At 42.0% G+C, this 22,767-nt stretch overlaps 1 protein-coding gene across 3 annotated transcripts in view; it reads left to right on the forward strand.

Annotated features, from left to right (window-relative positions):
* Positions 1 to 22,767, forward strand: part of RSPO2 (R-spondin 2) — a 177,665-nt gene that overhangs the window by 83,681 nt on the left and 71,217 nt on the right. The window contains exons 4-5 of one of the 3 annotated variants that reach the window (XM_075920218.1): positions 8,448 to 8,591; positions 16,903 to 17,091. In XM_075920218.1, coding sequence (XP_075776333.1) covers positions 8,448 to 8,591; positions 16,903 to 17,091 — 333 coding nt within the window. The remainder of the gene's footprint in view (positions 1 to 8,447; positions 8,592 to 16,902; positions 17,092 to 22,767) is intronic. The other 2 variants (XM_075920219.1, XM_075920220.1) reach the window with 2 other exon arrangements.

The raw sequence follows: 22,767 nt of genomic DNA on the forward strand, positions 1-22,767 counted from the left end.
TCATTTCCCTCTCTCTTCAACGCCAGCCAAGCTAACAGCTCTCCTCCATTTCTTGTCCTCTCACTCTTCCCAAAGTGACACTACTTAATCCTCCTCCAGCCCCCTCATCAGTTACTCCCTGAGTCCCCAATTTAAGAACATAAGAACATAAGAAAGGCCATACTAGGTCAGTATCCTATCTTCTGCCAGTGCCCAATGCCCCAGAGGGAGTGAACAGAACAGGTAATCATCGAGTGGACCCCTCATCCACACCCAGCCTCTGATAAACAGAGGCTAGGGACACCATTCCTGTCCATCCTGGCTAATAGCCATTGATTAACCTAACCTCCAAGAATCTATCTAGTTCTTTTTTGGAACCCTGTTAGTGGTATGTCTAGACTGTGGTGCTATTTAGGGATACCAGATGTATTTTGAAATAATAAGCTCGCTATTCTGACGTCCCTGTAACCCTAATTCCACAAGGATTAAGGGACATTTCGGAATAGTGGTTTATTTTAAATTAGATTGAAATAAGATATGCAATTTGTGTTGCTCAATTGCATATCTTATTTTGACCTACTGTGCAGTGTAAATACAACAAAGTCCTGGTCTTCACAACATCCTCTGGCAAGGAGTACCACAAGTTGACTGTGCACTGAGTGAAGAAAAACTTCCTTTTAGTTTTTTTAAATGTGCTATCTATTAATTTCATTTGATGATCCTAGTTCTTATGTTATGGGAACAAATAAATAATTTTTCCTTATTCACTTTTTCCACACCAGTCATGATTTTATAAATCTCTATCATATCAGTACGTAGAACACTGTGGATTTCACTTAGCTTATTCTGTGTTTTTGTAAGTGTAAAATAGATAACTCTGCATTACCAAACTAGCTATAAATTGACACTGGAATGATCATTTTTGTGTCTGGTGACCCTTTCTCAAATTAGGGTACGTCTAGACTACATGCCTCTGCCGACAGAGGCATGTAAAATAGGCTCCCCAACATAGTCAATGAAGTGGGGATTTAAATATCCCTGGCTTCATTAAAATAAAAATGGCCACCGCACTATGCCGGCTCAGCTGATTGTCGGCACAGCGCGCGAGTCAAGACACAGATCGGTCGACAGGGAAAGTCTTTGTTGACTACTCCTGTAAACCTCGTTTCATGAGGCATGCAGGGGCGATCGACAGAGGCTTCCCCTGTCGACTGATCTGCCTCTAGACTCGCGCGCTGTGCTGATGATCAGCTGAGCCGGCACAGCGCGCCAGCCATTTTTATTTTAATGAAGCCGGGGATATTTAAATCCCTGCTTCATTGACTATGTCGGTTAGCCTATTTTATATGCCTCTGTCAGCAGAGGCATGTAGTCTAGACATACCCTTAGTGTGGGCATGTCTACACAGCACACTATGCCCAGGCTCTGGCTCTGCTTTAAGACCAAACACAGCTGCTATCCACACAGATATTAGTCTGATTAGGCAGACCTTAGTGGGGAGGAGATGGGCAGAGCCTGAGTTCCACTGTAACACAAATCAGTGCCAAGTCATCTTGCAGAGTGGACACTGCTCAAGTAGAGGCCATCAGAATTGGATCTGGAGAGTCTGCCAATAATTTCCCATAATCCTCTGGTATTTCCCATCCCTTCAATTCCAAAACTTGTCACTTACTGCTCAGGAACAGGAAGAGATCTCTTGGTTGAAACACAGCTGTTTGGAGTTTGACCCTTCATTTACACAAGGCCTATTCAATTGAAAAAAATAATCAGCGGTAAGGATTAGGTTTGAGAAAACATCACCAAAACAGACTCTATGTGCTGGGATCTGGATATAATTTAAGATCTGAATTTGTACTTCAAATGTTTCCACTCTTTAGTCAGTCTTAAGAAATTACAAATAAACATCTTAGTCCCTTAATACTGGCTTTTTAAAAGCAGACTTAGGATTTTAGTATTAGAGTCAGGAAGACAAAAACAGATTAGAAAATTTGTTTAATGTCACTTTGGTTCCTCTGTTTATTTATTACTCCTGAATATGACCATAATTTGAGTATGATTTGCTAGTAGAGTCTTTGTTCAACACAATTTTTTAATGCTCCATTTATGTAATTGTCTATAAATATTAATTTTTTCCACCTGAGATTTATTTTCTGGCCTTCAAATAAACTGGCACTGAAAATGTTAGTATTAAGGAGCTTATGAAATCTGAACTCTAATATTCTATAACCAGGATTTAAGGATATTTCTTACAGCAGCAGATCGATTTGTCCTAAAGCAATCATATTTGGAACAGATTGAAACTTGTCAGGAAATATTATCATCTTTGAAAAAAATTCATGAATTTTGATATGCAAAGTTTTCTGGATAAAATTTACAAAAACTTCAAAGTCTCATTTTCAAAAGTGACTTGAGTGCTTAGGAGTATAAATCTCATAGAAAGCCACGTTCCTAAATCATGTTGTCATTTTTGAAATTGTGACAGTACTACACATTTAGAACAGTCTTAAGTTTCTGCATTCAGGCTCTTCCCTGATTGTGGTTCGATCTTCCCATCTGCTGCTTCTTCCCTATTGAAAAAAGATATAATTCTAATGAGATAAGTCAGTCTCTGCTCTTATAAATGGATGAAACACCACTGAAGTCGATGAACATAAGAACAGCCATATTGGGTCAGGTCCAGCAGGGCTGGGAAGGGCATTCATATAGAATCAGAAAGACAAAGCACCAGTTTGGAGAGGGCCTTGTTGGAGCATAGGAGCTGATGTAGGACTTAACATCATCCTACATTTGTGGGCACCAAAATGAGCAGTCTGTAACAAGAAAAGTCTTGGAATGGCCAAAGTGACCTGCCCAGAGAGTATCATGATGTACATGCAGCATTTCTGGTCTTGGGACTTCTTTGAGAGGCCATTGACATAGAGAAAGTCATTGATCCAGGAATAATGTCATGAAGTGATACTGGGGAGACCTGAGAAGAGGTTATGAGTTTAAAAGCAAAAGAACTGTAAGGCAGGGCTTCTTAAAGCATGGCAAGTAAGTCCTATGATGCAGACCTACAATGAAATGGTGTGGTTCTGTAATATGCCTCATGGTGACTCTTCTGCACTTTTTACTGTGCCAGAAGGTGGCCCCTTAGCAGCTTCTATATAGTATTCCCCTTTTTCTGAGAGGTCATCAGCCTTGCATTCTTATTGCCTGCATGATACAGGATTGTGAAATCAAATCTAGAGAAGAATAAGGCCCAGTGACACTTCCACTAATTCTGTGCCTTGACCAATAATAGATATTCTAGATGATCATAGGTATTCTGGATTCTTCTGGTTGGTTAAGACTGTAGACAAGGTTACCAAGTCTCCAATACAACCTTAATGGCACATAATTCCTCTGCTATTTTATAGTTGCATGTGGCTGGGGTGAATTTTCATGAAGTTCGAGACTTCTAGTAGCTTATTTGTGTAGACGGTGTGTGGTGGGTGCATCAAGGGTGAGGAGTGATCACTGTGTTCTGCTCTTTGGTGAGCCATGTCTATTTTGGGGGTATTATTAATTAGGTGGAGGATTGTCCCCTCCCCCCCCCCCCAATCATAAGGCTTATGGGAGTATGTGCTGTGTGGCAGTGTGATGTATCTGAGTGTCGGGATCATAGAATTCTTAAAGTAGTACAGAAATGTCTTTTTCATTAGCCCTTCTCTACTCAAATGAATCTGGAGTAAGTTACATGTTAAGAGTCAGGTAATCAGAATCAGTCATCTTCATAAGAAAAAGGAATGAATCTGAGTTGCTCTAAAATCTCAGTTCAACATTAACTATGGAGCTGCTGCCGGTGCCTCCATAATATAATTATAACATTGTGGACTTTGTAGTAATACAATAAAACACAAATTAAAAACAAACCAACCCTCCCCACCCTTCAAAGAAAAACCTCCGAACTACCAAAAAAGGCAAAGTAAATGATGGAAATAAGAGAGGAATTTTGAATTATGATCAAGAAACTGAAATAGAATATAATTATTAATTTAACTTTTAAACATGCTCTTTGCATATGTTTTGTTAAACCAAAACAGGGAAAGTTTTAAGGGAGTGTCCATAAAGTCAGGTGAAGTGAAAATTAATCAAGCAATAGGACAGCACTTTTATCAAAGGGTGCTTTTGGCAAGTGATTTTTTTTTATTTAAAACAGTACACAAATGAGTCATAGATTTTTAAAGCCAGAAGGAACCACCAGAACATTTAGAAATGAAATGTTCAAAACATGTTATTCCCTCTCAGTTTTGGAAGTAATAGATAATGCATTATTTCAAGTATATGTTTGCGTCACTTGGATGTGAAGGAGGGTCACATGATGTTAATGTTTCTTTTATATGTTCTGTTCTGCACCTCATCATTGGGCTAAATGATTTGGAAAAGCCTTGATGTCTTTTCAAACTGTCTTGTGTGGGTGGGCAAGAAGCAAATGTTTTTATTAATATTTAAACATACTGGACATTTGATTAAAGCATTGCAATTAATGAAATATTTGCAATGCATCTTGAATATAACAAACATACATTGCAGTTAACTGTTGCAGGATACCATCAGAACAAGTCACCTTGTGGCCTCATCCTGAAAGTGCATAGCAGTCTCAGGCTCTTAATTTGCAGTTCACATGCATTATAGGTTAAGTATTAAGGGCATGGTCAATTCCTGCCAATATTAAATATTTCTGTATCTTCCAACTAAGAATCTCAGGGTTTTGTTTTTGGTTTAGTTTCTTGTTTTGTTTTGTTTTGTTTTGTGGACATGAAACAATTATGTTAACTTCAATATGAGTTTTGCCTAAGTAAGGACTCTGGAAAACTATTCCCTACACTAAGGAATAGGATCTCAGGATCAGGGTTGATGGATGGAAGCTAATGTATGTTCTCACTGGCCATCACATCCTAGCCTTCTCCCTATACACATATGCTAGGCCCCTAGGAGATCCATTCAGAGAAAAAAAAAAGAGAGAGGAGATGATATAGCAGGGCAGCTGACCACCCCCTTTTTGGCAACTAAATTTTTGCTAAGTATCCAAACATTTGGGCATTTATTTAAACACAGTATCTGAATATCATTTTAAGGCTCTCTGGGGTCTAGTGCTAACAGCAGACTGCGCATGAGGAGAGAATGGGCAGTACAGTGGTTAGGGGATTAGCCTGGGACTGGATTTCCTGTTCTGCCACAGACCCCTTGGGTGACCTTGAGCAAATCACTTAGTCTCTCAGGATTCCAGCTATGCAATGTAGGGATGCACTTCCTTACTTCACAAGGATGTTGTGAGGATAAATATGTAAACAGATTGTGAGGGTCTCAAATGCTATGGCAACGGGAGCCATAAGGCTATGTCTATACTGTGAGTTACGGCTGTGATTCCTCTGTTTGTGCACACAGCCTCATGCTAGCTGCCATTTAGGTACCGTGAGTATACATTCAAGGGCAGCCAGTGTAGCACAGGAAGTGGTAGCAGAGGTATGGCTGAGCTGTGCCAAGTACATAACTCAGGAGTTTCAGGAAGGTTTGTAACTGGCATGACTCAGCTATACTCCTGCTATTGCCACTACAGCTATGCTGCTATTTATACACCCATTAGCTTTGTGAGAGCTAGCATGAGTGTGTGGTACACAGGCAGTGGAATCACACTCCTAGCTCATACTGTAGACATAGCCTAAGATAGATAGATGTGTAAGGGCAAGTCTACACCAGGAAATTATTTTGAAATAACAACTCCCGAAATAACTAATTTGAAATAGCATGTCCACACTACAGGGAAGTCTTGAAATTAGTCCAAGGCAAGCTCCCTTAATGTGGACACACTATCTTGACTTAGAGCCCCAGAAAGCACTGGGGAGTAGTTACTACTCTGAATGACTCTGGGGAGTAGTTATTTCGAAATAGCAGTAGAGCATCCATACTAACTCCCCAGTGTAGACTAGGGCTAAGAGAGGGAGAGCCTGAGGAGCCATTGCTTCATGTGGCATATTGTATGTTAAAAACCTGAGTAAGCTAAATTCTACATAATCACAAAGGGATTCCAAAATTCAAATTACTTTTCTTGTGCAAACTGCCTAATTTATAATCCAACATTACAATAAGAGTTGCTATAAATGTCTTGTGCTTCCCTAGCTGCTTCAGATGACAAAAAGTTCCATCAGTTTAAGTGGCCTTATTGTAATGTTTGGCATTCTAAGAGTCAAGAATAAATACTAACGTCTTTGTTTTTAAAAAATTTATAAACTTGCAAAGTTCCTAGGGGAAATTACAATAGCTATTTCAGAAGTACCACGCTGGGTCAACTTGCTCCTTTGGAAAAAGAAATGAACGACATAAGTAATAACAAAAACGGATACAATGTTGCATAAAATGAATTCCAAATGCTTTTCTGCAGTGACTTCAGATGGTTATTGACGGATATATTGATGCAGTTTATTATATTTAAAAATAATAAAATAAATATAAATAATAAAATATTTCAAATAATATGTCTGATTTATAGCGTATGTGTGTGTATATGTTCTTACTTTAGCAATATTTCTGTCATCCTTTGGATATTTTGCATTGGTGTGTGTGTTGGGACTTTACTAACCAAAACCTTGCAAAAAGAGTAATACTATATTATGTAATTATTGCATAAATAGCTTTTTAAGTATCCCTAATTTTCAGACCTCTTTCTCTTTCTCATATATATATATGTCGAAACTTCTCTAAATAAATGTGTGATCACATTTATTCCTGTTATCTTCCTGTTTTCCATACTAGCTCAATGTCTGACATTGATCTTTAAGGTTTTCATGGTTACTGATTTCTAAACGTTTACCTTTATTTTTTCAAGTAACACTATTAACTGCATTTTTAGTAATTTCCTTAATATCCATATCAGAAAGAAAGCTAATGTCTTAGAGATCCAGTGAAAATTAGAAAGCACAAGAAGTGAAGAATTGGTCCCTAGATGTATTGCTTTGGAGAAGCAGAAGCCTCTCTTTTGTCTGCTCCATGTGTACATCTGGACCAGAGTCTGGGATGAGGGAAAGACCATACTATGTCTTAGCTTATATATCCTCTGCAAAATTAGGTTTAGTTGCCTTTTTCCTATTTAAAACAGTGTGAGTAATCCACGTATAAACATATGGATCATATGACATCTTCTCAAACATTGCTTCTGGGACACACAAGAGCAGGAGTAATACAGATATCTCTAAGTAACACAAAGGCATCAGTTTTATAATTAACTATAGCTGAGCAGTCAGTAAAAACAACGAGTATAAAATAGTTTCAGCATCATCAACACAGGGATTTCCTAAAAGCTAGCACTGTGATGATATATTTTAGAAAGGGGGAGAGAAAGCTGGTCAACAAGGGTACATCAAGACTGTAGCACTATTTCGGGATACCCCTTAGCCCTCAAGGAATGAGGGTGTTTTGGAATAGCAGTTTATTTTGAAATTTGGTGCAGTGTAGATAGCACCAAATTTCAAAATAAGCTATTTCGAAATTAGATTGAAATAAAATACTCAATTTACGTAGCTCAAATTGCATATCTTATTTTGACCTACTGGTGCAGTGTAAATGCACCTCCACAGACAGAGAAAAGCAAACAAAATCCTGAAATGCAGCATGGAAAGGGAAGCTACTAAAATATGTTGTGAAAGAGATATATGGCATGTATATTTCTAACAAAAATGGAAGTAGAAAGTCAAGTTACTGAGTATTCAATATTATTTACCAATAAAATCTGAAGATCAGTGTATTGGTACCATAGCACATGGATTCAGTTTAGAAATAAAACATAGCATAAGAAAGCATTCTCTTGTGATTGCTGATAGTCTGTTCAGGGTCGACTAATAGAAATCATTTGGATCCTGTATGTAATAATAAGCAATGATATATGTTTTCACATTATACACTCCTCTTTCTCCAAACAGTTCTCTCCCCTCCTTTTGCCACACAAATATATTAAAATACAAATTTATTTGGGGGAGAAGGGGAGAACCACAACAAAATATAGTTCTATTAAACACAATGTTATCCCACAAAGGAGGATAGTCAGCTCAAAAGTTAAACTTTTCTGAAATTTCATTATATTTATTATTTACCATTTAAAGGCAAAAGAAAAATAGACATTTTAACTTATTTATGCATTTGGAAGCACTTTGTGCACAATTAACTTCACACTTTCCACTGTTGAGTCAGTTTCTGTTGTTTGGGCATGTCTTTAATATAGCAACAAAGAAGAAAAATTAAAAAATGGGAAAATGTAGTTATAAAACTACAGAAAATAGTACGAGAAATTCTAGGCAAATGTGGTAGCTAAAGATCATTTAAAAAAATACTGGGTGGATTTCAGATTGACTGCATCCCTTTGTAAACTTCTGGGTTTTTTTCTATATAATTGCTTTACAAGTGTTTTCATGTCTGGCCTTATTCTAACTGAAAACTTTTAAAATGTGTCTCAGGATGCAGAATAGAAAACTGCGACTCTTGCTTTAGCAGAGACTTTTGCACCAAATGCAAAGCTGGCTTTTACTTACACAGAGGCCGTTGTTTTGGAGAATGCCCAGATGGCTTTGCATCCTTAGAGGAAACTATGGAATGTGTGGGTGAGTGTCTTTGCACAACTTTATCATAGCAGTTAATTTTAATACCTGTATCTTTATGAAATGTCTGCTGGATTTATTCTGCACTTCTGATTACAAATGACTTATTAATTGGGACTGAAAATTATAAAAGTCTCATGCTGACATTTTGAATTCTCTAGATATTAAGGAGGACAAGTTCAAGTAATTACATCACACCATTTTTTTCCCCTTACCAATGTTGGTACATAAACCAGATGAAACTACGATTGTAATCTGGCTCTTAATTTTTTTTTGTCTCAATAAAGTAATCACTGTTTTCAGAAAAGCATTGCTCTCTATCATTGTGCTTTTTAAAAATCTGGAGAAATATGCAATGTTGGTGTGATCTCTTCTATATCAGAATTTGGTCAATTTTGTTACAAATCAGCATTATCCTTTTAAAAATCTCATCCTCCAGAAAACTTCTAAACTAATCCTTCACATATAATATATATAACTTCTAAATGTACACATACAATTTCATAAAATCAGAGAAAAAATGAGTAGTCCTGTGGTACCTTAGGGCATGTCTACACTACAAAGTTAATTCGAACTAACAGACGTTAGTTCGAATTAACTTTCATAGGCGCTACACTAGCGCTCCGCTAGTTCGAACTTAATTCGAACTAGAGGAGCGCTTAGTTCGAACTAGGAAAACCTCATTTTACAAGGATTAAGCCTAGTTCGAACTAGCTAGTTCAAATTAAGGGGTGTGTAGCCACTTAATTCGACCTAGTGGGAGGCTAGCCCTCCCCAGGTTTCCCTGGTGGCCACTCTGGCCAACACCAGGGAAACTCGTCTGCCCCCCTCCATGCCCCGGACCCCTTAAAGGGGCACGGGCTGGCTACGGTGCCCGTGCCAGGTGCAAGCCTGCCAGCACCCAGCCAGCAGACCCTGCACCTGGCAGAGATCGAGCCACCCACCCGATGCCCCCCAGCCCTCCCCCTCTTCCCAGGACCAGGCTGGCGGCTCCCGGGAGCTTGCCCAGGACTGCAAGAGGCGGGCACCCGCCTGGTCTAGTGCGGACATCGTGGACCTCGTCCACGACCTCCACACTCGGCACAGGAAAGTGGCCGTCTAGGGCAGGAGAGCTGCCAGCCTGGCCACCCAGGATCAGGTTTGCATGAAAATCAAGGTAGTCCACTGAGACCCCCGACCCTGAACCCTGAGCTTACAATGGCCGTACTGCGTCAGACCAAAGGTCCATCTAGCCCAGTAGCCTGTCTGCCGACAGCGGCCAACCCTAGGGACCCTGGAGAGGATGGACCGAAGACAGTGACCAAGCCATTTGTCTCGGGCCATCCCTCTCCAGCCTTCCACAAACATTAGGCAGGGACACCACTCCTACCCCCTGGCTAATACCACTCCATGGACCCAACCTCCATGATTTGATCTCACTTCCCTTTAAACTCTGTTCTAGTTCTAGACTTCACAGCCTTCTGCAGCAAGGAGTTCCACAGGTTGACTCTTTGCTTTGTGAAGAACAACTTTCTGTTACTAGTTTGAAGCCTGCTACCCATTCCTTTCCTTTGGTGTCCTCTAGTCCTTCTTTATGGGAACTAATGAAGAACTTTTCTGTATGCACCCTCTCCACCCAACTCCTGCTTTTAGAAACCTCTATCCTGTCCCCTCTCCGTCTCCTCTTTTCTAAGCTGAAAAGTCCCAGTCTCTTTAGCCTTTCTTCATATGGGACCTGTTCCCAACCCCTGATCATTTTAGTTGCCCTCCCCTCTCCCAGCCTCTCTCTTCCCCTCTCCCACCTCCTTTTCCCAGTCTCCCCCTGTTTTGTTCAATAAAGACAGATTCAATTTTGGAAGACATGTTATCTTTATTTTGTACATCAAGAAGAGGGGCTAGGGAAGGGTAAGTGGAAGGAGGTGAGGAAGGAATGGGGCACGAGCCCCCGATGGGGAGGATTGGGCTGGCTCTGAGGGCTTCTGGGTGTGGAAGCTCTCCTGCAGCCCTCCAATTGCCCCCTCTCTCCAGATGGCAGCCTGCGGCAAGTGCAGCCGGACTGATGGCCGAGTGGTGTGATGTGCCGAGTGTGGGCACTCAGGGCACTCCAAGCCAGGACTGCTTTGCAAGCGGGGCACCCCTGAGAACTGTCTGTCCGGGGTGGGGGTTGGGACCCTTTAAGCACAGCCCTCGGCTAGCCTGAGACTGCAGCTCCACGCTCTAAGTCCTCCTCTGATGCCCTGCCGGTACTGCTTCTGGCCATCCTTAACCCCGGTTCAGGATCCACTTAATGTGGACATGCTAGTTCATATTAGCAAAATGCTAATTCAAACTAGTTTTTTAGTCTGGATGCGTTAGTTCGAATTAGCTTAGTTCGAATTAACTAATTTGAACTAAGTTAGTTCGAATTAACGTTGTAGTGTGACATACCCTTAGAGACTAACACAAAAATATGCATATAGAATCATGACCATTTGTGGGCAAAACCTACTCCCTCAGATGGGGTACGTCTATACTACAACGTTAATTCGAACTAACTTAGTTCGAATTAGTTAATTCGAACTAAGATAATTCGAACTAACGCATCTAGAACTAAAAACTAGTTCGAATTAGCGTTTTGCTAATTCGAACAGCGCGTCCACATTAAGTGGACCCTGAAGAAGGGTTAAGGATGGCCGGAAGCAGTGCCGGCAGGGCATCAGAGGAGGACTTAGAGCGTGGAGATGCTGTCTCAGGCTAGCCGAGGGCTGTGCTTAAAGGGTCCCAACCCCCACCCCGGACAGACAGTTCTCAGGGGTGCCCCGCTTGCAAAGCAGTCCTGGCTTGGAGTGCCCTCAGTGCCCACATTGGGCACATCACAGCACTCGGCCATCAGCCCGGCTGCACTTGCCGCAGGCTGCCATCTGGGGAGAGGGGGCAATTGGAGGGCTGCAGGAGAGCTTCCACACCCAGAAGCCCGCAGGGCCAGCCCATTCCTCCCCATCGGGGGCTCGTGCCCCATTCCTCCCTCACCTCCTTCCACTTACCCTTCCCTAGCCCCTCTTCTTGATGTACAAAATAAAGATAACGTGTCTTCCAAAATGGAATCTGTCTTTATTGAACAAAACTGGGGGAGCCTGGGAAAAGGAGGTGGGAGAGGGGAAGAGAGAGGCTGGGAGAGGGGAGGGCAACTAAAATGATCAGGGGTTGGGAACAGGTCCCATATGAAGAGAGGCTAAAGAGACTAGGACTTTTCAGCTTAGAAAAGAGGAGACGGAGGGGGGACAGGAAAGAGGTCTCTAAAAGCAGGAGTTGGGTGGAGAGGGTGCATACAGAAAAGTTCTTCATTAGTTCCCATAAAGAAGGCCTAGAGGACACCAAAGGAAAGGAATGGGTAGCAGGCTTCAAACTAGTAAGAGAAAGTTGTTCTTCACAAAGCAAAGAGTCAACCTGTGGAACTCCTTGCTGCAGGAGGCTGTGAAGGCTAGAACTGGAACAGAGTTTAAAGGGAAGTGAGATCAAGTCATGGAGGTTGGGTCCATGGAGTGGTATTAGCCAGGGGGTAGGAGAGGTGTCCCTGCCCAAGGTTTGTGGAAGGCTGGAGAGGGATGGCATGAGACAAATGGCTTGGTCACTGTCTTTGGTCCATCCCCTCCAGGGTCCCTAGGGTTGGCCGCTGTCAGCAGACAGGCTACTGGGCTAGATGGACCTTTGGTCTGACCCAGGACGGCCATTGTAAGCTCAGGGCTCAGGGTCGGGGGTCTCAGTGGACCCCCTTGATTCTCTTGCACACCTGCTCCTGGGTGGCCAGGCTGGCAGCTATCCCGCACAAGCCGGCCACTTTCCTGTGCCTCGTGCGGAGATCGTGGACAAGGTCCACGATGTCCGCACTAGCCCAGGAGGGTGACCAGCCGCCAGCCTGGTCCCGGGAAGAGGGGGAGGGCTGGGGGGCATCGGGTGGGTGGCTCGATCTCTGCCAGGTGCAGGGTCTGCTGGCTGGGTGCTGGCAGGCTTGCACCTGGCACGGGCACTGTAGCCAGCCCGTGCCCCTTTAAGGGATCCGTGGCCGGGAGGGGGGTAGTAGAGTTTCCCTAGTGTTGGCCAGAGTGGCCACCAGGGAAACCTGGGGAGGGCTAGCCTCCCACTAGTTCGAACTAGGCTTAATTCTCGTGGAATGAGGATTACCTAGTTCGAACTAAGCGCTCCGTTAGTTCGAATTAAATTCGAACTAACGGAGCGGTAGTGTAGCGCCTATGAAAGTTAGTTCGAACTAACATTCGTTAGTTCAAACTAACTTTGTAGTGTAGACATACCCCCAGGGGAGTGTCCAGACTAGCGCGCTGAGCAGACAAACAGCTGATCAGCTGTTTGTCGGCTCAGCGCGGCAGCCATGTAAATTTAAATGAAGCCGCGATCATTTAAATCGCGGCTTCATTTGCCTTTGCCTACAGCCCTAATCTACATGGCTCCATCGATGGAGCCATGTAGTCTAGACACAGCTCCACAGGGCTAGCTGGGTTCATACTAAGGAGGAGATTTTAGCTCTGCCTTCATTCACCCTTTTCTGAAGCTCTCTTCTCTTTCCCATGTCAAATGTGTAGAGGGCAGCATGGGAGCAGAGGGCGTTGTTTTTTCCAGCTTCTGGTCTTTGCTGGGTGGCACTATGTTAGCACTAATTCTAGTGTGTTCTCTCTTCCTCTCCTCTGCATCCCCAAGCTGGCTGCTCGACAACATGCAGGAGGGAGTAATAGGAACACATGAAGTCTGGCAGGGGGGTTACTCCTCAGGAAACCCAAAAGCCAGAAGGAAATGAGCTTGTACTTCCACACCCACATCCACACATGCAGAGCAAATGGGGTAGGGTTACAGGACAGAGACTGGAAAACCGAATTCACTTCATCCCCCTCCTGATGTTTGATTTCTCCAATCTGCAAGAGTATAGTGAGTACTAACTGCAGATTTTGTAAATCCACTGAACGGAATTCCTGACATGGCTTTGGATTTACTTCAGAAAAGGAGCAAGTCTCAGTTTAATGCTTGTAAAGTTTGAAGTTTATAAAACTGAGCCAGTATTGCTGACTTCTTGGTGAGACTCATGATATTTGATATTTTTGTTAAGGCTCCAGCTTCTGGTGTGTACTCATGCCTAGTGGTCAGAGCAGAGGTCGAAGCCAGATGTAAGGGCAGACCTGGTCTGAGGATAGTACCGGAACTGGGATTTGAGGACAGACTGGGGTCAGAACAGATCAGAGACAGTAGGCAAGCCAGACGTAGTATTGTAGCCAGAATCCAGCTATAGGCCAGAGGTCGGAGTTGGGAGGTTAGAAACCAAATCAGTACTGTAGCTGGAGTCCAGATACAGGCCCAGGGTCAAAGCTGGGTGGTCAGAGTTCTGTGGGATCAGGAGGTAGAGGCAAGGCCTGGAGCACAGTCAGAGCAGGGCAAAGACACGACTGGAACAGGGCTTGAGCAAGCTTTAGGTAGGAGCAGGAGCATGGGCAGGAGCAGGCTGAAAGTTGAGAGTCTGATACATTGGGAGACAGCAAGGCTATGTCTAGACTGCAAGCCTCTTTCGAAAGATACTTTCAAAAAAGCCTCTTTCGAAAAAGAGCATCTAGACTACAACCAGTACTTTCGAAAAAGCAAGCCACTTTTTCAAGAGAGCACCCAGGCAGTCTAGATGCTCTCTTTCAAAAAAGCACAGTTTGCATTAAATAGCATCTTTTTTTGAAAGAGCACTTTCGAAAAAAGGACTTCTTTCTCGTAAAATGAGGTTTTCCATGGTTGAAAAAACTGCCGCGTTCTTTTGATTTACTTTCGAAAGAACGCAGCAGCAGTCTAGACGCAGGGGACATTTTCTCGAAAAAAGGCTACTTTTTTCAAAAAAACCCTGTAGGCTAGACACACCTCAGGAGAGCTCCTGACTAGATAGTGCTGTTGTACAGACTGATTTGCAGTTCTGGTGGGTTGGTCATGTGACCCAGGCTCCACTCTGAGATAGGTTGCTGCAGCCTTGATGGCCGAGTAACTGCAGACTCTGGGAAGGGTAAGTTAGTACAGCTGGGTTGTGGCTACATGCTTACTGCAGCTCTGTTGCAGGGGAATGACTGAGGCTCTGCGAATGGGTGGGGTATTGGACTGCCCATTATTAAAGGCCTTTCCGTGCAGCATAAGGGGGAGGGGGCACCAGACTCAGGCATCAACCAATGACAAGGGACAGCAAGGAAAAAAGAGGGATGGGAGTGAAGGTCACAGGAATAAAATCTCAGATTCAAAGGGGAACGCCAAGCAGAGACCCTTGGATAGCGCTTACTGATTCTCCAAGGCATACAGAGAGCCAATGAACACAGGGCAGAGGAAATTTGCCTGGAGATATGACTTGAAAAGGAACCAGAAATAGGCTTCCTGTCACAAAGCCCTCCCCGCCGCTTCCTCCTGCTGATATGGTAGAGGACCACCTTGGGCAGCACCAAGAGGAGGTTGACAAGATCTTGTGATGTCATAGGATCACAGATAGAGTGTGTTTAGATCAAGACTCCGGGGAAAAGTACAACCTTAACTTAAGAAGGTTTTGAAGAAGCTGGACAAAGGGCTCCTCCAGTCTGATACATGCTATATAAATGTGCACCAGGGGTTCCTTATCACTATAGAAGGGACGGGTGTCAGGGGAGGTGGTGAACCATTTCAGGTGTATGTTTGTGAAGGAGTCACTAATGAATTTCCCTAGCAGGCTGTGAGACCAGAGTCAAATACTCACCCTCCTGGATTGGTATGAGTTCCTTGGTATCTACACTGCTGGGTTTTTTTCAGAAAAAGATAAGCAAATTATGAACCGCAATTTGTGTACATTTTTCCGATCCTTTTTTTGGAAGAGGCTTTTCCAACATTTGGTCCGTCTACACTGGACCAAATGTCAGAAAAACCTGCTCTTTCAGAAGAGCCCTTATTCCTCATAAAATGAGGAATACAGGGCTTCCGAAAGAGCGCATCTGCTCTTCCAAAAAAAAATTTTGGAAGAGCAGACGCGTTCCCTGGATGTAGTGGAGTTTTTCCGGGATACTTCTGGTATGGTGATTGAAAGGCAGACCAACTGCATAGTGTGCATCTGGTTCACATAGTATGTCAAGAGTGACAGGGGAGGCTTGCAAATCATGGTCCCAATGGTGAAGTCCAAAGGGCCAGGTGTGAGGTGCAGTTGGGAAGTACCCTCCTCTAGGACTCGCTTGAGAAAAGTGTGAGAAGTCAGCAGTAAGGCTTCCCTCACTTGCTGCAGCATGCAATGGGGGACTCCATAGATGGTGAATCCCATGCATTGGCTCAGCACTATGGAGTCCATTCAGTTCCTCCAAACATAGATCAGCAGGTTTGACCAACCAGGATCAACTTTCTGTGCACTGAGGGGGATTCAGTCTTCTGCACATTGAGCTGAGGTCGTGTAGCAGGAGCTCTGCAAGGCGCTCCTCTCCTTCGACAGATGTCCTCGATCTGTGGGAGAGGCAGCTGAGTGAGCAGCCCTGGTTTGGTTATGGATTTACCTCACACCTACAATAATGCCATGTGGGATTCTGTTTTTATTTTTTTTAAACTGATCCTTTATGACTGAGGAAAACACAAATCTAAAGGCTCAATAGCATAGCAAATGAAGAGAACTCAGCATTATTCATTATTTTTTTCACGATTTTAAGCTCATCTCATGATGAGGGGTGGGATAGGAGAGCTGACTAATTATCTTTCAATGACTGACATTAATAATAGTATTATACCCATGCTTTTATGGAGTAGCTGTATGGTTTTGTGCTTTATTTCTTCTATCCTTTTCCATCTCCGTATCTGACTTCTTTAGGTCATTTGTTCATTCTGCTTAATAACACTATGTGAACAGAATATGCCCACCAAGCAAAGTTTCAGAAGACCATTCTTTTTGGTACAAACACTACTTTGTACATTGCTTGAGTAGAAGAAAGAGATTAAGAATATTCATCCACAAGTTTCAGTTTCAAAGGACAAAAATACAAGCAAGAATCTTCCAGATACAATAGTGTCAAATATAAAACAGGAACCATTTAATGAGAGCGTTATTAAAACCATCAAAATAATGAAAGCCATGAAGAGGGAATTGTTACAAGGAATCTGTGGTTGGCTAGCTGTTGTTTGTGTCAGTTTTTAGGATAACTCAGGTTTTTGATGCAAATGCCTTGTAAAAACTGCAAACTAAGATCATAATCTGAGATTTCACTAAACAAATTTTACAAGCAATAACTTCTAATTTAATACTCTTGCTAGTTAGAGTTGCCATCTATTGTGAAAGAAAGAGATACAGACAAAGTCCGCTAATTTATTACTTATTTTGCTTTATCAGAAGGCTGTGAAGTGGGTCCCTGGAGTGAATGGGCAACTTGCAGCAGAAATAATAAAACCTGTGGATTTAAGTGGGGTCTGGAAACAAGAACAAGACAAATTGTGAAAAAACCGGCAAAGGACACAATACCATGCCCAACCATTGCAGAGTCCAGAAGATGTAAAATGGCCATAAGGCACTGTCGAGGAGGTAAGACATTCCCTGCCAAACAATTTTTTAACCCTTTTCTAATGTAAGTCTCATGTATAACTTGGAAAACAAAGCTATATAGTCCAATCAATAGGAAAAATCCTCCTCTTACTCTATCTTGTGCAATTATGCATGGTTAAAAGGCAGTAGAGCCACACTACTGCATGGAGAGCCAATCCCCAAAGGAACCAGGAATGAAGGAAGACCGTCCATAGTAAAACCTTTTCTCTTCTCCCACCCACATTCCTACCTACCTCATGCTAAAAGTTTTAAATGTTTTTCTCTCTGAATGCAACGTCTTAATTTATTGAATGTACAATACATCAGTTTGTTTATGTGAAGGGTAAAAATGCTCAGCTATTTAAACCACTTTAACAAAACTACTAGCTACCTATGTCTTCTTCAAAAAGACAAGGCATAGTGAATAAATTAAGGATTATTTCTTAGATTGAGTTAATTTTATCTTTCACCACACTCACTTATAGTTGGTTGTTAACCTTTTTCGTTAGTAAACCATGAAATGCTGCATGTTGCCTCTATAGATGATGACAGTACTTTATATGATCCCAGTTCTGAATAGTGATAAGTATGTCTACTTACAATTCTAAGCACTATTCTTACTGAAAGTGAAAACAGGAAATTTAATCCATTGTATACAAGAAATAAATGTGAGGCAAACCATTTTTACTTGTAATATAGCAAATCAGTAGTACTTGACTAGATTAATAGTCAGTGCATATTGTTACATTAATACAATATTTTATACCAACATATCTGTTTAATAGTAACATTTATTAGCCTATAGTGTTCATTGCAAACCACTAATGCTTTGTTTACCAAACTAGCGTCAGAACACTCTCTCCTTTGGAAAATAATTTGATATCATTTGGTCAGAAATTTAAATGTAGCCCAAGGAGCTACCATTCAGACTCCTAATACTTCTTTAAAATTAGTTCAGTTATACATTAACATATATGCAATATTAATCATTTTATTATTTATGTGTTTATTTAAAATTTATAAAGCCCTGCTCTTGTTTCAGAGTTGGGTTGTCCATTTTCCAGTATTGTTCTAAGAGTAAGTAGCTGACACATCAAAGAAGGAGAAAAGTTTGGCTGAACACTAGGAAAAAAACATCCTAGAACTAAGATATAATATGGTGTGGAAGAATTGCCCAAGGGGAGTGATGAAAATCCAGCCTCTTGAGTCATTTAAACTAAACAGGAAAAAATACTAGGAAATGTACTGGGGGGAACAGTCATGCAATGGTGGATATTTGTGGGTAGCTGAGAGGAGGCAGGAAGGAGATGGGGAGAGGCAGAATCAGAGGTTGAGTTGAACTAGTTCATGGTAGCTCAGGGAGCTGGCATTTTGTTCTTCAAGCTGCCATCTTGTGCCCCAGAATCAATTCTTTCAAAGTCTTTAGTCCTCCTCAACAACTTTCAGAATGGAATTGACATGTAAACCAATGTAGCCAGGCTAGCTTGTTCTTGCAAACAGCCTGAACAAATAGCTGAGATGTGTTAAGTGCCCTGTTCGTTTTCAGAGCGTGTTAATTCTGAGGCCCCAAAATGATAATGATGAACTCCAATTTGTTAACTTTTTCTGCTGGTACAAAAGAGAGGAAAGGGATGATCCCATTATGAAGTTCTCTACTCTACACTAGCTGGAGTACTGTGTCCAGTTCTGGGCGCCACATTTCAAGAAAGATGTGGAGAAATTGGAAAGGGTACAGAGAAGAGCGACAAGAATGATTAAAGGTCTAGAGAACATGACCTATGAAGCCAGGCTTCATGAACTGGGCTTGTTTAGTTTGGAAAAAAGAAGATTAAGGGGGGACATGATAGCTGTTTTCAAATATCTAAAAGGGTGTCACAAGGGGTGTGTCTAGACTACATGCCTCCTTCGACGGAGGCATGTAGATTAGCCAGATCGGAAGAGGGAAATGAAGCCGCGATTAAAATAATCGCAGCTTCATTTAAATTTAAATGGCTGCCCCGATCTGCCGATCAGCTGTTTGTCGGCAGATCGGGGGAGTCTGGACGCGATGCCCCGACAAAGAAGCCTTTCTTCATCGACACAGGTAAGCCTGGTTTCACGAGGCTTACCTGTGTCGATGAAGAAAGGCTTCTTTGTCGGGGCATCGCGTCCAGACTCCCCCGATCTGCCGACAAACAGCTGATCGGCAGATCGGGGCAGCCATTTAAATTTAAATGAAGCCGCGATTATTTTAATCGCGGCTTCATTTCCCTCTTCCGATCTGGCTAATCTACATGCCTCCGTCGAAGGAGGCATGTAGTCTAGACACACCCAAGGAGGAAGGAGAAAATTTGTTCCTCTTGGTTTCTGAGGACAGGACAAGGAGTAATGGGCTTAAAGTGCAGCAAGGGAGGTTTAGATTGGACATTAGGAAAAAATTCCTAACTGTCAGGGTGGTCAAATATTGGAATAAATTGCCAAGGGAGGTGGTGGAATCTCCCTCTCTGGATATATTTAAGAACAGGATAGATCTGTCAGGGATGGTGTAGACGGAGCTTGGTCCTGCCTTGAGGGCAGGGGGCTGGACTCGATGACCTCTCGAGGTCCCTTCCAGTCCTATGATTCTATGATTCTACAATATCCTTTGAATGGCTTCTTGTGTTGAGCCCCTCTTTTGGGATTTCTGGTGCATTGAGGTTAGTTTATGGAGTGAAGTTTGGGAGAATGCCAGAATTTTTTCTCCAGCTCTGGATAGGATAGATATAACCATATAGGTTTCCACACCAATCCCTGTCCCCATGTGTTTTGAGACATATAGATGAAGTCGCGCATGCAAGCAGGTATACATTCATGTAATGTCTAGTTATACAGTAGTGATAAAACAATTTGCAGAGTGGGAGTACTGGGAATCGTTCAATCAAACTGGAAACCCTGTATATTATGGAAACCACTTTCAAGCCTGGCGGGTGCAGAAGGACCCCCAACACCCATAGTTCTAGCACCTATGTAGTTATTCTGAGAGTTCCTTGACATGGATATTACAGATGCATTTTCAATCAGTCCTGATAGTTTGGTCCAAAGAATCTACTATTGGCCTATAGTATTCGTATGGGTGCCTTAGTACAGAAGCAATACTGTAACATTTGAGAAATGTATAATGTCTGTGTTTATAATTCTTGTCTAGTTTAAAAGAAGGGACATTTTTTTTCTAGAGGTCCAGCCCATGGATTAGGTCCTTTGTCTAATCTGAGGCAGGAGCTGACCTGTACCTTGTCACTCAAATCCCCACCAATATAGGTTAATTGGGACCTAAATAGAGGATCAATAGCAGATCAATGGAGAGGAAAGATGCTCTGGAAGAAGGTAGAGAACCTGAAAAAAACAAAGCTGGCTGCTGCCACCTGCCCCCTAGAAACAAAAGTGTGAGTTGTCTGGTACATTAAGGCCATGTCTACACTGCTGGCTTTGCCAGCAGTACCTATGCAAGTGAAGCGTGGATTAGCATTTTGCTATGCTTCGTTTGCATAGTTTATTCAAGCTGTTTTTGCGCAAGGGGTTTTTGCGCAAAAACAAGCAGTGTGGATGGGGTTTTTTTGGTGCAAAAACCCCATTTTGTGCAAGATCCTTATGCCTCTCTCCCAGAGAGACATAAGGATCGTATGCAAAATGGGGCTTTTGTGCAAAAAAAATCCCTGTCCACACTGCTTGTTTTTGTGCAAACCATCATCGAATAAATTATGCAAATGGAGCATGACAAAATGCTAATCTGCGCAGTGTAGACAAAGCCTAAATAGATAGATAGCACTATAGGCAATGGTTTGGTAGAGCATTATAATAAAGTATAATGATGATGGAAGGGACTTTCATTGAACTGCAGCAGTGTTTGCATGGAACATTGCTATGTTGTAGACTGATGCACTTTAGATTCACATGCTTGCTTGCTGTGAACTTGCCATGGAGATGAGTCCTAAGGTACCCTTACTGGTTCATATTTTAGTGTGTTAGATGATTGATCACCAGCAATGTTTAATCTGACCATAATATTTTGGGAAACAAGAAATCAAGTATAATCTGTCTTGAACAGAATAGGCAGTGCTCTTTTACAAGTATGACATTGTTCTATTATTACGCATATTCTGAGTTTGCAATTTGGGGAAATAAAGGCAACTGTAAGGAAAATAGTATTTAGAAACCATAATCTCTCTAAATATCTGTTAAGAGGGTAAGATAATAAAACCTTTCTTCTAATGTTCTGAGTGTATAAACTCACAGCAATATGTGGGATAAGTATTAGATTATGTAACTAAAGAGGGTTGTAGCTTGTGATGGATTAAACTGAGAACAGGAAATAAGGATATTTTTGGTGGAATAGGGTAAAGTAAATGTGCTTAGGACATATGCTTTCTATTTCAGTGCATTTAGTTTACATTCCAGTTACTATTTATGTGGCCTGAATTGTACATGAGAACTTCACAAGCAGGTTTTTTTATTTTATTTTATTTTATGTATCCTTGCTGGAGAAGAAATAGAGTTGCATTTACCATTCCTATTAACTGCATCAGTTCCATATTTATGATGGACTGGGATGTTACCCATCTGTCTGTATAGCTATGCAACACATACAGTCTCTGAAGAGGAACTCTTCATCTCTTTCTCACTATATGCAGACTTAGGCTGGGCTGCAAGTGATTTCACATAGGCTATGTCTAGACTGCAAGCCTCTTTCGAAAGAGGCTTTTTCGAAAGATACTTTCGAAAAAGCCTCTTTCGAAAGAGAGCGTCTAGACTGCACACGGAACTTTCGAAAAAGCAAGCCGCTTTTTTGAAAGAAAGCAGCAAGTGAGTCTGGATGCTCTCTTTCTAAAAAGCCCTGTTTGCTTTCAAGAACGCCTTTTTTCAAAAGAGCACTTTGGAAAAAAGGCGTTCTTCCTTGTGGAATTAGTTTTACCGCCGTCAAAAGAAAAGCCACATTCTTTCCTGTTGATATGAGTAGCATGCTGTAAAATAGGATGGCACTCTAATTTCAGATAGGTTATCTAATAATATTTTGATTGCCAGTTCTACGGATTAAACTATTATTTCCAAGTGGAAATGTTCACCTTTCATTCTGGTAAATGTTACATATATTACATTGTTGCATTGGTGTAACATGTCTCATAGGCTCAAAGGAGTTATAGATGGAAAAAGTGGCGAGGAGTCCTGTGGCACCTTATAGACTAACTGAAGTGTTGGAGCATAAGCTTTCGTGGGCAAAGACACACTTCGTCAGATGCATCTGACTAAGTGGGTCTTTGCCCATGAAAGCTTATGCTCCAACACTTCAGTTAGTCTATAAGGTGCCACAGGACTCCTTGCCGCTTTTGCAGATTCAGACTAACACAGCTACCCCTCTGATACTTGACAGATGGAAAAGACTGCCAAGATTATCCAGTCCATTCTGCCAATGTCAAGCTATTGTCTACAGCAAACTTTTTACTGTTCCATCTGATCTCATTATTATTAGGGGTCCCAAATGTTGAGACTTCCACCCATCCTGAGCGAGAAATATTCCATAAACAAATATTTGGGAGTTCTCTTTCAAATTCATCATAAATGTTCCCTTTCATGCTATTAGTCACACTTCTTCCCCCTGTATACCTCTGTAAGCTATTACTCTCCATCCTTAGTGTTTATACCCTTCATATATTTGTAGCATGT

The sequence above is a fragment of the Pelodiscus sinensis genome, chromosome 2 (assembly GCF_049634645.1).
Source record: "Pelodiscus sinensis isolate JC-2024 chromosome 2, ASM4963464v1, whole genome shotgun sequence".
NCBI lineage: Eukaryota > Metazoa > Chordata > Testudines > Trionychidae > Pelodiscus > Pelodiscus sinensis.